Source organism: Geospiza fortis, unplaced genomic scaffold (genome assembly GCF_000277835.1).
Source record: "Geospiza fortis unplaced genomic scaffold, GeoFor_1.0 scaffold181, whole genome shotgun sequence".
Taxonomy (NCBI): Eukaryota; Metazoa; Chordata; class Aves; order Passeriformes; family Thraupidae; genus Geospiza; species Geospiza fortis.
The window spans coordinates 729,008-744,166 of NW_005054412.1; the positions used below are offsets into that span (position 1 = coordinate 729,008).

Consider the following 15,159-nt stretch of genomic DNA (forward strand, 5'->3'; position numbering starts at 1 on the left):
CAGGACTGACTTAAGTGAAAGCCAGGACCACTATAACTTTGCTGTCTTCTTTTCTTCTCATCCCACATAATCAGCTGTTCAAGTGAAACTGCTATCTATGGCTTAGATATTATCCTGATTGAGATTAAATTGCTCTAATTCAACTAAATGTCTTTTATTATTATTATTATAATGTAAAACTTAACATGATAAAATTAAAACTTTAGTTTCTATCTACTCCTCTAGTGGTTTCATCTTTTCTCAATTTCACAAGTATGTACTTTCTATTACAGTTCCAGTGCTCGTTTTCCATGTTTTCTGGGTGTTATTTAACCTGGCTGCATGTTTTTGCAAGTCTTAAAAATAATGAGAAATTCTCTTATTAAGTTCTTTCATAGAAGTTCCAGAGACATGCTTTCTTGTATTATTTTCTCCATTAGTTAAGAAAAGAGTGAGTGAAAGAATATTGCCTCTTTGAACTCATGTTGGAGAATTTAAACATAACGATGTACTTGCAGGTATACAGTAATAATTCCTATTGCACTACATTAAAAAACAAGCATATTGTGGTGAAGCTTTGTGCTAAAATCCATTGCAGAAAAATCTGAAAAACATTTATATATATGTTTACATACATAAATGTGTTCAGCAGAAATGAGAATTGTGTTTACAAACTGATTTGCTGCATTTCTGTAACATATATACTAAATCTTCTTTCTACCCTGGTTGGACCAATAGTTGACACCTTTAGTAATACAACTTTAATCAACATATGTTGTAACTGATTTATCTTGGCTGTATTTATTTGGCTAGTATAAGATTAAGGCTGAGTGTTAAATACAGTTAACTACTAATCTCATATAGCTTAATCAATATAATTTTTAAGTGCAGAAGATGGCTGGTAGTTACAATGTCACAAGCAGAGAGTTTGCAGATAATATAGGAAGTGCCACACATGAAGGATATTTTTAATTCGGGTACAATCAAAATCTCTTTCAAAACATAAGTGATGATTTTGCAGAAGAAAGAATTACAGCACACATTACTCACCACATCACGGAAAACAACTGCTCGTAGACGATTAATATCAACATCCTGAAGAAGCCTATCAGGGTCTTTTATGGGAGAAAGATTTCCAGGGACATTTTCAAGGGGAGTCTAAAAATAAAAAGTAGCGAGGTTTTTTGGTCCCCTCAAATTATCAAAGCATTTCTGTTAGAACCTTAACTTGACATAATTTTTTTAGCTATTACATCAATCTTAGATGATATTCCACATAATACTCCGATAAGGGTTCTAGAAATATTGTGATGCTTTGAATTATTGTCTTAATCTTATTTAAATTGTTACATATTTCCAGTAGCTTGGAACAACTGCATCTCTAGACAGAGTTAAGATAATGATTTTCACACAAAAGTTTGTTTCAGATTACAGTTGTTTCATAACAGAACAAAAAATTATTTCTAATATGCCTGTTATGTTTGAAAATGCTGAACAGAAATAAAAAAAGTCTTAATTTTACTGAGACTTATTACAGGCTATTGATAAAATAAGTGCTACTATTTAAAAAAAGATAGAATAGTATGCTTCCTTTAAAAACTAAAATGTATTAAATGTGAGGTCTGAATACCTAAAAGTCTCCTTATAGGGATTTTCCTTGCATTGAAAGTGACAATATTGAAAAAGGTAATGTCTTTGTGAGATTTAATGAAATAAAATTGTGAAAGGAGCTAACTTTGTAAAGGCTATTTGAAAAAGTTTTAGAGAAGAAAAAAACCCTGATTTAGTAATGAAAATATAATAGCCAAAAAGAAGGGATCCCTTACATCATGCAATGTCTTGTATTTTAGTCATAGGCTCTGCCAAATTATTTCAGATTTTAATTTCTGCATCCCAAAGCCTTAAAGCTGTGAACAAAATAAATATATATATATATATATATATATAAAACCCAAGAATGAATTAATGACACTGGAAAAACCAAGTGGTAACTTAATATCCAATAAAATTCACTTCTAAAAGCTGATAGTAAATACTGATGCCTAATATGCATTTAAAGGTCTGTTGAAGCTATTCCACCAACAGAGATGCAATTGCAGGATTTAATCAAAAGTGGAGAGTACCCTGATGGAATAAAAAAATATATGCAGGTATATATGACAGAAGTGAGTAAGGGAACTTGCTCTTTCAATAGGCCAAGCAAGACCGCAAGAGCTGGTTAGAATTGCTACAGTCATATTCCTGTAACAAGGTTTGCATCTTTCAAATAAGCCTCCTTACACACTTTTACCATAAATCAGTTAACAGGAAAAACCTAAGCTTTTGCCAAATTTTTGAGAAGGCAATTACAATTATTTTCTGATCCTAAAAAACCGATGTTTCAGACTTGTCATCATTGCTGTTGGTTACTTAATGATCAGTTACCTTGGTTGCTGCTGATGCTGTTACACCCTGAAGAGCATCTTGCGTTTTACCGCCAATTAATGATGTCTTGTTTACTCTCTCTCTTTGCCTTTGCCGGCATTCTAAGCAGTTCCTCACAGCCACACAACAAACTAAAAGAAGAAAGCAAAATGCCACAAATTAGAACATTTTTTCAATTTTATATTTAGAACATCAATTAGCACTCATTACTAGCAGGCAGTAACTTAAAATTTGATTAAAAAATTGAGAATTGAGAATAAGTCACAAATTTGATACCAGGAGCAGTAAAATTATCAGTATCACACTAAGTAGTATGAATAACAGTAAACAATGAAGACAAATGCCATACTGTTGCAAAATATATTGAGATCTACAGAGTCTGCACAAGTATCCCACTCTTTTTATTTTACATAGCCCATAGATCCCTACAAATCCATGGAGACTTGCATAAGAAAAACTGCAATATGGAGGCAGCAAAGCAGCTTTGAAAAAAAAAAATCTGTTTACTGACTTAAATTTAGTATTTTTACTCTCCCTGAATATATACACCTTGAACTACATAAGGAAGAACATTTTCAGACGTCTTTCTTATGACTAAATTGAATTGGCCTTAAAAACATAGCAGATCAATAAATAATAAATGGGATTTTACTTTATCACATCAAGCTCTACCTACAAAGTCCTTTGCTGCACATGTCACTATTTGATCCATCGCAACTCATTGATCTGTAAGTAACTATTTAATACATCCTGTCTGTTGACTTACCAAGCCTTAGGCACTGTCGCATTAGACCTCCAGAAGACATGTTTTTTTCAGCTTCAATCTCACTAAAATTTAGAGAACTGGCAAATACCAGTACATCAACCATTGCCATCAGACGGCTGAGAAACGTTACTGCTGTCTCTGCCGACATTCCTTGTGTCACTTCGATATTTTCCAATTCAGTCTTTAAAAGGAGATAATTGAATTAAACAGTTTGAACATAACTGAAATATAAAGACAGCACATACACATAGAAATCTAAATTGTTATGCTTAATGGAATGTAGATTGAAAAGTCATTTAAAAATCTCCTACTGATACTATTGACATAACCTGGGAGTGAAATTCAAAGTAAGGCAGCATGAAGAGTGAGAAAATTATTTACATTTACATGCTGTAGTAGATGAGAAAAAGTCTAATATAAATGAGAAAGTTATTAGCAATTACATAAAGACAAAGTAAGGGCAGATAATAAAACAATGCATGGTGTAAAAGGGTGCAACATATTCTTACTTTCTTTCATAAGCTATGGTAATAGGTAACAGATTAAAGGAATCACTCAGCGTATAGCTTTTACTTTTATATGTTCTTTCATATAAACAAATGTGAGGAGTGGAGTGGGAAAAAATATACAGTTTTGCACTCTATCTCCATGAATTGATTTTCCCTGCAATGTTTACAGCGTATAGAATCCTGACAGAGTCCAATTCTTCAATTTATATTTGCTACCTCATGACAACAACAGAGGGAAAGTAAAAATGGACAAGTGACATGGCGTGCAGCTCCCATGTCCCAGAGTTACTGTTTCTTTCCTAACATTGGACTCTCCTTAGTGGGAATCCGCAGAAAATTTCTGAATGAGCTCAATATTTCTGAAAACCAATTTTTTTTCTCCAAAAAAGACACTTAGATGTCCAGAGTCATATTTTCAAACACCTTCAGGTATTCAACAGTGCAGATAAGTGAGGTAACAGCATAATCCAAAAAAAAAACCTGTTTAAACCCTTTTGTCTTTGGAGCTAGGCAAATTGAAAACAGGAATGTGTGATACTTGTCTGCATCCAGATTTATATGCCTAAATACTATTTTAAAATTTGTTTAAAGGTGGCTGATTCTTACTGATTGTCAGCAAGCTTTCTGGTTGCAAGGCTTTCTGAGCACACCATTTAGTCCCTTTGAAAAGTACTTTCATTGTGCTTCTCTAATTCTATTAATTTGCTTAGAAGTATTTATTAAAATATATATATATAGATATAAATATAGATATAGATATAGATGATATATATATAGATATAGATATATAGATATAGATATAGATATAGATATAGATATAGATTAGATATATTGTGCTCTTAAGGTAATTTCCTTCTAAAGGAAATAAATACAGAAAACAAAAAATATTTCCATACTCCTAAAACATTATTAGCTGCATTCATGGCTTACTTTGAAGAATATTTTTACATGCAAAATTATGCAAGTGCAAACTGTGCCAAACAGTATTAAGGAAACAATTGTTTTGAAAGATGAAAGATACAAAGTGGCATGTGTCACCATAATGATAGATAGCACTTCATTTAATTTGTCTTAAGGATGTAGCATGCTGGTCACACAAGTGATTTGGGAAGGGCTGTCATCTGTCTGAACTGCCCAAGAATATTAGAAAAATAGTAAAATGACAACTCTCAGAAGAAAGATTTTCACTCTATCTCCTATCTTCTTTGGCCAGGGCTCCCCTATTTAGTTTGTGCTGTGTTCCTCCTACCTTTTGGAAAAATAGCTTGCTGGGGTTTTTATAACAGACTGGAAGAAGATTTTTTGAAAACACTCACCCAAAGAAAATATATTTGCAAAAATCTAAAGCCATACCAGTCTGCTAGAAAAACTCATATGTGGTTATGGAAACTTGAACTTTGAACTCATGCTTGAAATAACATCAGGCTCACTTGCAGCCAGTTGACTGCCTGATGTTGATTTTTATCAAGTTTCAATTGTATTGTGCCAATCATAGTCTTAAACCTCTCAGAATATCTATTGCTTTTTTATTTTTGCAAGTTATGTAGTAGATTCACTTAATATAAAACTTTGGTGCATTTTAGCAAGATTTTATCAAATTTTGAATTAAAAAGAATGTTGTTTGTTTTTTTTTTTACAAATCTCCCTAAAATTCTGCTACATGGAGAAAAAAAAAGACTGACAGTTTCCTTAAACCAAACTTACCATCATTTCTACCTGTTAAATACAGCACATTGGTATTGTAATACTGTCTAAAATATACTCCATTATTGATCAAGCTGCCTTCTAGTATTAGCAATAATTTAGGTAGAGGTATCTCTAAAACTCATTGAAAAGTGAACAGATCACTATTCCATAATTACTCAGTGTAATTTAAGAGCAGTACAAAGTCTCCCATACAATGAACATGTTCAGGAGATAAAGAATTTCTCTACTGACAGCTGCATTTATAACTTAAATTAGCTCACAGGCCTGACTGTGTTCAGCCCAGGAGCTAACAGCAAGCACCAACATTGACAATGCATCAGGACTTTGAGGGAAATATGGTAGGAAAAGTTAATTACTACAGCTAATATAATCCTATTCACATTCCACTATATGTTATAGAAAAATAATAGTAAGAATAATAATAGTAAAAAAAATCCATAATATCAAATGATCAAAAATAAGATATTTTTGAAAAGGCAAAAAACTGAAACTTACAGCAGCAATACTAACCTTAGAACCCTGGACATGCAACAGACAAAACAGACAACAGATCACAACAATAAAAGAAAAAGAAAATTATTTAAGTTAACTAAAAATTGCAAGGTAAGTTGAAACAAAATAGTATATTGGAATTATACATTTGCTTAATTTATATTTAAAACAGCAAAACATTTAAGCTCAGCATGAACATTTGAAAGTAAAGACTTGTCAAAGATAGCTATGCACAAGGAAAACTTTAAATCTTGTATTATTATAAAATTCATGTAAACACTGATTCTTCCAAAGCAATTTTATGAAGCAATGCAAAACAAAGTAATGTTTTAACTAATTATATAGATACGAGCATTTTACAACAAGCCATTCAACTGAAATGTAGTAAAGTAGTTAATCCCTTTATGAGGAGGCAAATATGTTTGAAATGCTTTGAAAAAACAAATATGAAATACAACAAGCAATGCTCTGGTTCCTCATGCATAATGCTCTTCCCTTGAATACACTACAAGATAGGTCATTATAATATTACATTTGGGTGCAATTTCTTCAACCCAAACCAGCGTCAAACTAGATATGACAAATGTTTTTGAACCACAGGGAAAAAAAAAATCAGGACTAAGACACTTAGACTGAGTTGCCCTTCAAATTTCACTGTTCACAATTAAATGTGTGTTAAATTTTTATGGTTTAGTTTTAGGTAGAACGACTCTCTCTATTACCATAGTGGAATAGGAACTATGTCTTAAGTTTTCACTGGTTCTGTTTTAAAAATAGAAAGAAATTTCAGATTCTGTCAGTTATCATTGCTTTAATTTAGACAGTGGAAAAACCTAATCTAACAAAAAGCAAAACAAGCCGAAATGAACAGCTTTCTTCTCTCTTGGGGCAGAAAATACAATGCTAACTGGTTTTTAAATGTGTCCTCATCTTTTTGTTGGATGCAGCTGGAGAATTAACTTGTGGCTATTATCTCTCAATTACTATCTGGCAATTTTCATATAATTTTTACCACTTTTGATTCTCAGAATTGTTGTAGACCACACAGCACCCATGGAACCACACAAGCCCTGAACATGATAACACTAACACTATACCCAGGTCATACATCTCAGCTTTTAATCCACAGACCTAATGAGGCCATTATTAAATGTTTAATGTAGTTTTGTGGACAGTTCATATAACACCAGCAGCCCTCAGATCACAATTTGAGAGCTGATCTTTAGATTTCTGCAAGTAAGAAGCTGAATATGGACTTCTTAGAATAAGTAGAAAACCAAACTGATCGCAAGGGGTCTGGAAATTTGTTCTAAATAGTCATATAATTGTCTATAATTGTCAAATATTTAAACTCCTCAAATTTCTTTTGCCTTGCTCAGTGTCCCCAAGTTCTTGTCACAGCTGCTATCTTTGTAGCAGGCAGTGATTCCTTCCAATTGCTAGCTTGTACACAAAATGTTTTATCTGTAAAACAGCTTCTATTAACAGAAAGCATCTTCTGCAAACCTTTTCCCTTACATGTCCTGTTTTTCACACTTCCACATCTTAATAACATCTTCCTTATGGTTGCAGTTATTTTAGAAAACCTCAAAGACATCCCCAACAGAAAAGAGAAAATAAAAGGAAATAGTATTTTTTATTTTATAACCTTCCCATAATTGTACAAGAGTTATCTAATATTCCCAATTTAATATTCAAGAAGTCAGAATTAAAAAGTAGAAGACACTTGAGATTATATTGTAAACAAAAAATCCTGCTCATATTTTTGTTAATATTTTCTTAAATCTCAAATAGTTTCCTATATACAACTGTCAACACTTTAAAAACAACAGGATTTGAAGTAAGTCCATGTACAGATGCTGGGATAGAGGTACTATAGAACTGAAATTGAGTGAAATATTGAAAATTGTGGGAATAGATTATTGTAAATTACAGTAAACTTTGCCCCGTGTGTCATGAATATATATAACCTTCTCCGCATTCCTGAGTTACTCCCCACAGATTTTTGAGTGTTTTGTTTACACCAAAGATGCTTTTCTTTTATTCTCTTTTTTTTTAAATTTGTATTTAAAGTGTTATATTCAGATCATCCTAGTCTAGATTAAAAAAAAAAATCAACAAAAAAGAAAACAAAAAGAAACCCCACAAAATAAAAGGCAGATTTCTTTTACAGGCACTTCATAGTGAAGAAATTCTATAGTTAGGACTACCCATTCTACAGCAGGCAAGGAATCATGCAATAATGTTCCACCCAGCCCAGAATTGCCATTTCACTCCAAATCTGAACCATGCAAAAGAAAAAAGTCTTTTTGAAATGGGGAGTTTTTCAAGCATTCATCTTTTTAAGGAGACTGTGCCAGTACAACTTTTTTTAGCAATGGAGGGAACACAATACAGAATCTGTTGCACAAAAGAAAAAGAAAAACAACAAAAACTAAAACTGCAATTGCTTCAGTATTCTGAATGTCATTTTGCTAAATCTATCCTTGGCTCTTTTCTTCAAATGCACTTAATTAATTAAAGGATGTAACATTCAGCATCTGTTCTACTAATGAGAAATAGGTAAACTTTATAAATATCAGAGGCAATGGGATACATGTAAGAGCAGTTAATTCTATAACAGATTGTTGAGAAGAGAGTTTTGCAGCGGAATTTAGGACTGCTTGAGAATGAGTGGCCCAGATTTGCTAGAACTCCAGCTGATTCCCTGAAATAAAGGAACTGTGCACAGGCAGGACTGTGAGACAGTTGAAAAAGAAACTGTGTGCTTCTGTCTTTCTCCTTTAGAAAACAAGGTATCTCATAAAAAGATAATGGATTGAGCTCCAGGTTAACAATCATTCCAGCCAGACCCTACAGGGATCTGGTGGATGTCTATATCAGAGATATCTGAATAATTTGCTTCTATTGAGTAGATCTTCGTTGGATAGAAATCTAGGTCACATGTAAGTACCTCAAGTGAGTAATGAGATTTTACCCTAATCTCTTCATGAATTCCATTCCTGTTTCAATCATCCCAAAGTTAAAGGGTGGAATGACCTTTACTGTCTGTTCTATAGTCTTTTTGCTTTCATGTTTTATTATTCCAGACCAAAAAGTAAATTAATTTTTCGTAAGTGGATGTAAATACATGATCTATGCCACAAATAAAATATACTAAGAGGAAATAAGTAAGAACTACTGCTTTAAAATTTCAATATGGGCCCCAAAAGACCATCAGTGGGAATGTCAGAGCCTCACCATTCATGAAAGTGAAGAAGGAAGAAATTAAGTAAAAATGAGCTTGTTGATAAATTGAATATATATATTCTACAGGATCTACAAAATGTGAGGGTTTTGACACTCCAGTAAAGCTCTGAAGAACAGAGATATGGAGGATCAGAGACCAAACAAGAAGATGGTGTGGATTCAAACAGGCACACCAGGAGATGACTGAATCCTACAAAGTCATACAGGATATGGAGCTGAATAAAGACAAGATTAACCACTGTTTTCATAGTGTAAACAGTAAAGCACATAGTGACCTTATGCATTTAAGCAGGCTTAAGAAAAACAAAGACAAGAAGTGATTCAAAGGTTATATAATTGCTTTGTCAGGCTCAATGCCATAGGATATTATGGAAGCTAAAAGTATAAGTAGCTTCAAAAAAGATTAGATAAAGTCTAGAAGGATGAATTCCTCAGTGGTTATTAAATATGACAGCTCAAACACCCTCTCTAGTTGTTAAAATCCTAAATGCTGAACAGAGTGTTATTAGAGCAATCAATATGCTTGCTTGTACTTCTGCATTTTGATGTAAGCTGCAGACAGCCACTGTTGGTGGCAGAATGCTAAAGGAGACAGGCCCCTGGGCTGACCCAGTGAGGCAGCTTAGGTAGCCTGTGAAGAGCCTCACGTAGCCTCTTCCTTTTGTAAGAGGAGTGCAACATGGCTTGAGGGGACTTCTATTACCATGCCCAGCTTCAATTTCAGAACTACACAGACTGACAGAATGGTTGGGGGTGGGAGGGATTTAGGAGGTACTACACAAAATTTGAACTGTGTACTTTGTGGATAGAAAGTTATTCACTAATGTAATTAATAACAACACAGTAGGTTCCACATGGAAATCAAGAAACACTTTTCCATGGTGAGGTGGACTGAGCACTGACACTGCTCAGGGAGGTGATGGAGTCCCCATCCTCAGAAATGGTGAAAAGCTCTCTCAACACAGTCCTGGGCAACTGGCTGTAGATGGGCCTGCCTGAGCATGGGTGTTGGACCAGGTGACCTCCTGCATCCCCTTTCAGCCATTCTGTAACTCTGTGGGTCTTTGAGTCAGTGAAGGAGGAAACCTACAGGTCCTTTCCCCCTTAAAGAGTTACTCTGGCAGAGAGTGGCCAGTAGCAGGCCTGCTCTGTTTTTATGCAGTGGAGATGTCATATCAATCTTCCAGTTTCAAACCTCCTCTCTCTTCCCATTAGCAGCTTCTGGAAGGAGGAAGGTGAGACAGCCCTTTGTAACTGATTGCTTTCAGTGGCCTACTTTGCCCTTTCAAGGCTGAGAAGAAATATATTCTGAACCAGCAATCCATCCGCTCCTCCACAGCAGTTCAAGGATGCACAAGCATTAGAAGTCTGGGAATCAGTATGAAACTTCTTTTCATTCACCACATTATGGATACTCACAAGTGGTCTGATGCCCAGCAGAGCATCTGCTCCCTTCGAAACTGTGATTCACAGCAAGACGGAGGGAGAGCACCTGCTCTAAGGAGGGAGGATGGGCTGCACTCTTCATATCTGTCACAGTGATGAATAGATCCACCTTCCTTTTAATCTTTATGGATGGGCAATGAGGAACAGGAATGGAGTTGAATAGGCAGGAAGAAGCCCTTTCTTTTTAAATTCCATACAGTAGGATTCATTCAATTTGAAGCAGAAACCAAATTTTAAGCGAATGACATTATTTCACAATTTATTTTTATTTTATTGTCCTAGACAGATGGTAAAATTAGGTATTTAAGTAATACACACTGTCCCCATATAGTGGAGAAATGTGTGCATAATAACCAAATTTGAAAACGTAGTCTTTTTTATCAGTGCATGAAAATCACTGCTACTGAGCAAGGTAGTATTGACACACAACATTTTAAGAAATGGATGTGTAACGATTAAAGCTGTGTCAGGTAAGAATATATACAGACACACACACACACATCTATATTATCCAAAATAAATAGATGGAAATAGCAAACTTCAAATTTATAATTTCATAGAATGGTTCTGCAGTATCATATACCAGGACAAGAATTAAAACCCACAAAGGGCATTCAGTGGAACAGCAGCCTAATTAACGTTGTGCCTGTTGTATATTTTTATATAAAAGACATCAAAACACCATAATTTTCAAATGATGCCTAAAAGGTTTGCTTTAAAAATATATCCCCCAATGTCCTTTAAGGAATGATAATGTAGCCTGATTTCAAGACGACTCAGTGTGTACTCGCTCATGCTTGTCAATATTTACAATGAAGCACTTCCAAAATCAAGACCTTAATGTTATTTTTTTGACTACAAACAATAATTATGTCCTTTCACTTTTGCTTATAGCAAATATTTTTCCAGTTAACACAGTGAAAATAGGAAAGAGACATCATAAAAAAAATTTTTTAATGGCATGCCTGAAAATTACATTAATGTTTAGCAAATTGCCAGCCCACACATTCATACCATTCAAACAAAATCTGAAAAAAAAAAAAAAGTTTTTAAACTAGAAGTAAAAGCAAAGAAAAAAGTAATCTCAATTTCTGAATGGCTGGGAAAAAAATACTTGATCTTTTACTGCAAACCACGCTTGCAGTCTCTAGTGTCTATTACCTACATTACTTCAGAGGAGTCTCTTTGTCCTTTCTAGGTCTCATTGTCTCCCCTTTCAAAGACCTATATTAACTACAAATAATTTTTACAGGATGCTCTAGATGACATTTAGTATGGAAGAAATAGTCACAAGTATTAAAGGCACAGATCAAGCATCCCATTCAAATAACACAATTACTCTTGTCAATATATAATTGACAGGCAGAGTATCATCACTAAAAAGGGAGAAATATATAATATTTCTCCCTTTTTAGTGATGATACTCTGCCTGAGCTTTAATCTGCTAATAACTTACAACTTTGAGGAGATAAAAATATCAGTTCTTTTTAATACAAGATTAAAAACATAAAGGGGGGGGAAGGACATAATGAAGGAAGAAGTAAATAGAGAAGACAGGGGATGACTTCTGGTCTCATTTGGCATGCAAACTAATAGTGGCCATGCAAAAAAGGTTTATGAATATCAATGAGTAGACATCATAAAGCATGCTGTTTTGTTACAGGAATAATTATCTTAATGTTTATCCCTTTAAATGAAATATTAAATAACTATGAAATATTTTTCTTATTAAGCACTACTTATCTGATAAAATAAGCATTTCAAATGCAAAATGTTATAAACATTCTGTATATGAAAGTGTAACAGCTTGATTATAAATTTAAATTTTTGAAGGAATTAGCAGAAAGGGGACAGGAGTCCCTAAAGAAGAAGAGTCAGCTGAAAATAGTTTGCATTATTAACAACAATTTCTAATATGACCACTAGGTGGGAATATTGTACTTACAGTTGGGGATGTGGCTGCTGACAGCAATGGTAAAATTCCTCCACAAGCAATAATAATATTGTCTACCATCTGGGAAATGAGGTGTATTGTGTTGTGTACAAAAATAATATTTTCATTGCTATTGACAAAGTCCATCACTGACTTTGTGGAGTGACTGCAAGGACAGAAGAAAAGAAGGATTAAAATCAAACAATTAAAATAAATTTTAGACAAATATAGTCTTTGCAACCATACTGTGAATGTTCCTTTGATAAAAAGGAAAAATTTGTCTACAAAACTTTGCATGTAAATTGTCTAAAAATATCAACAAAGCTAGTCTAATGAACAAATTGATTGCTATCTCTTTCTGCACAGGATTACATTCAAATACTCAGCTGAGAACAACATCTTCTAGCCTTTTATTCCCATCAACCAGTACTTCACTTCACAGGCAGTTCTGCTGAAGGCAGTGGAATTGTTTCTGCAGTCTGAAAGCAACTATTTAATATTGACTTCATCATGCTGCAGCAGTGCCATTTGAAGCACCCTTGATAACATCTAATGATAACACCTGCTACTGTTTTAAAGGAGAAACTCAATAACATGGCCATAACTTGATTCAATATTAACTTTGCTAACTGATAATAAACCTAGCATTAATAATAGCTCCACAAGCCACTGATGCTTGTAAGATTAGTTCAAATCTCAGAGACTCCTAGTTGGTGAGCAACTGTCCCATGAAACAGTCACTCTCCAAAAATATAAAAGCCCTGTGTGAAAGTATTGAGGAATACTCTTTCTATAAGCATGGTCTTTCCCCAAAGCAACATTTGTTGTCAGCCAGCAAACAAAAATTAAAGGCATCAACTGAAAATATACCATCTGAACTTTAACCTTCAAGCATTGTCTGAACACATCCCATATACTTGGCCAAAAGCAAAATATCAAAATTGTCTATTTCCAAGTGAGTATCACAGAATAGTTCAACAAACTGGAAATTTAATGTAGTATAAATTGCTCCTTTGACAAAACTATGCTCAAGTTTTGTGAAAATTAACTATTCTCTCGTGGAAATTAGAGTAAATTGTCTCATTATATTATAGTTACAGACTACCTCTATTAACATGTACAAAATGTACAAAACCACTAGGAAACTACATTGCTGTCATAAAATATTAGATGATCACCAAGAATAAACTCAGCCAGTAGCTGGTATGCAAAAGAAAACTTGTTAATAGAGTGTTTCCTTAGAAAATGTTACAGGAGAGAGGTTTTATTTATACACCTTGCAGGTAGAGAAGCTCTTTTAATTGATCAATTAGGAAGATGGCCATTAGCAGAAGTTATCCTGTCTGGAATAGGGGCAGTAGATTCTAATGCTAAATATAAGTTGGAAGAGCAACTCTGTTGGTTTAGGTATTCAGGATTTATACAACTCCTCAAGAAAACAGGAATTACTACTTCTGAAATCAAGCTGTTCCAGGCTAGGAAGGGGTAAAAAGAGAAGGTAGAAGATACAGAGAGGCACTGCAGCTAACACCAACTTTTTTCTCCCCACCATCCCAGTAACATCCCCTCTCCAACGCACCTTATTTTTCCTTATTGATGGCAGCACAGATCAGGAGTTAAAGAAACAAGGACCCACCTTCTCCAAACATGTACATCTGTTTCTAGTGCAAAAAGCAAGTCTGTCAGGAGCCGCTGGTGCATGGGAGACCATTTAAACTCTGGAATACGAAACATAGTTGTGCGTGGACCTGGACTAAACTGCCGTCGCTGCTCTTCCGTCATTGGCATTCCTCGAAATCCCAAGTCAACACGTAAATCCCGGTCTTGCTGGGTGACAGATCGACCCTGTATTGCCTACAAAAACAAAAAGTTTGGAAATGATGTTAATCTTACGCAGTGTGTTTTTGAATGCAATACAGAATCTGAGAAAGGACAAGACAAAACAATGTGGCCCCAAACCACAGGAGACATTGGTGGTCCAAGGCGGGCAGTATCCTTCAGTAAATGAGCTGCTCCAAGTCAAATCAGTCAGTGCTGATGAGGGATGTGGTTGGCCCCTGTTTCAGCTACTCAACAAGCTTTTCCTCTCAGATTCTTCACTTGAAGTCTTACAGGAAGACCAAATGTAGCCCATCCAAGGCCAGAAACAAGATTTTGTTTATATGTAACAATTATATTTTGAGCTAATAAACATGGACAAACTACATAGTAGCAGCTTCAATAAATGTACATTTGGGATGGCTCCTCATTTTTGAAAAGCAATTTATTTATCTGGTCTTTTTAGCAAGATCATTAGAGAATTACATCTAGTCTCCCAAATCCCATTTTGCCAATTTAAAAACAAAACAGAATTTCGCAAAACAATTATGTTAGCAATGTAAAAATGGACATAGCACTGGAGTTGAGCTGAAAAGCTTCTTGTTTATTTAGTCAATCTTGATCTCCTATAGCCAGTGTTATGAAAGTAGAAAAGGTTTCCTTTATACAATTTGACCTCTTGGGACTAAAATTATTACAGTTGATTGCATTTCCTATATTTTTCTTAGGGTTATCTTTAAATTGTTTTTTTTTTTTCTTAGATTTAGCTAAGATTTTAATTTTTTACATTAATTTCTGCATTGTGCTTTTATATGGTATTTTCCATTTTTTCTAGT

The 15,159-nt window shown here is 34.3% G+C and overlaps 1 protein-coding gene across 1 annotated transcript in view; it reads right to left on the reverse strand.

Moving 5' to 3' along the window:
* The window catches only part of NBEA (neurobeachin), a 373,019-nt gene that overhangs the window by 293,147 nt on the left and 64,713 nt on the right, over positions 1-15,159 (reverse strand). Inside the window, 6 exon segments of the mRNA XM_031061401.1 lie at positions 1,030-1,137; positions 2,404-2,534; positions 3,170-3,350; positions 5,896-5,904; positions 12,518-12,671; positions 14,142-14,359. Of these exon segments, the coding sequence (XP_030917261.1) occupies positions 1,030-1,137; positions 2,404-2,534; positions 3,170-3,350; positions 5,896-5,904; positions 12,518-12,671; positions 14,142-14,359 (801 nt within the window).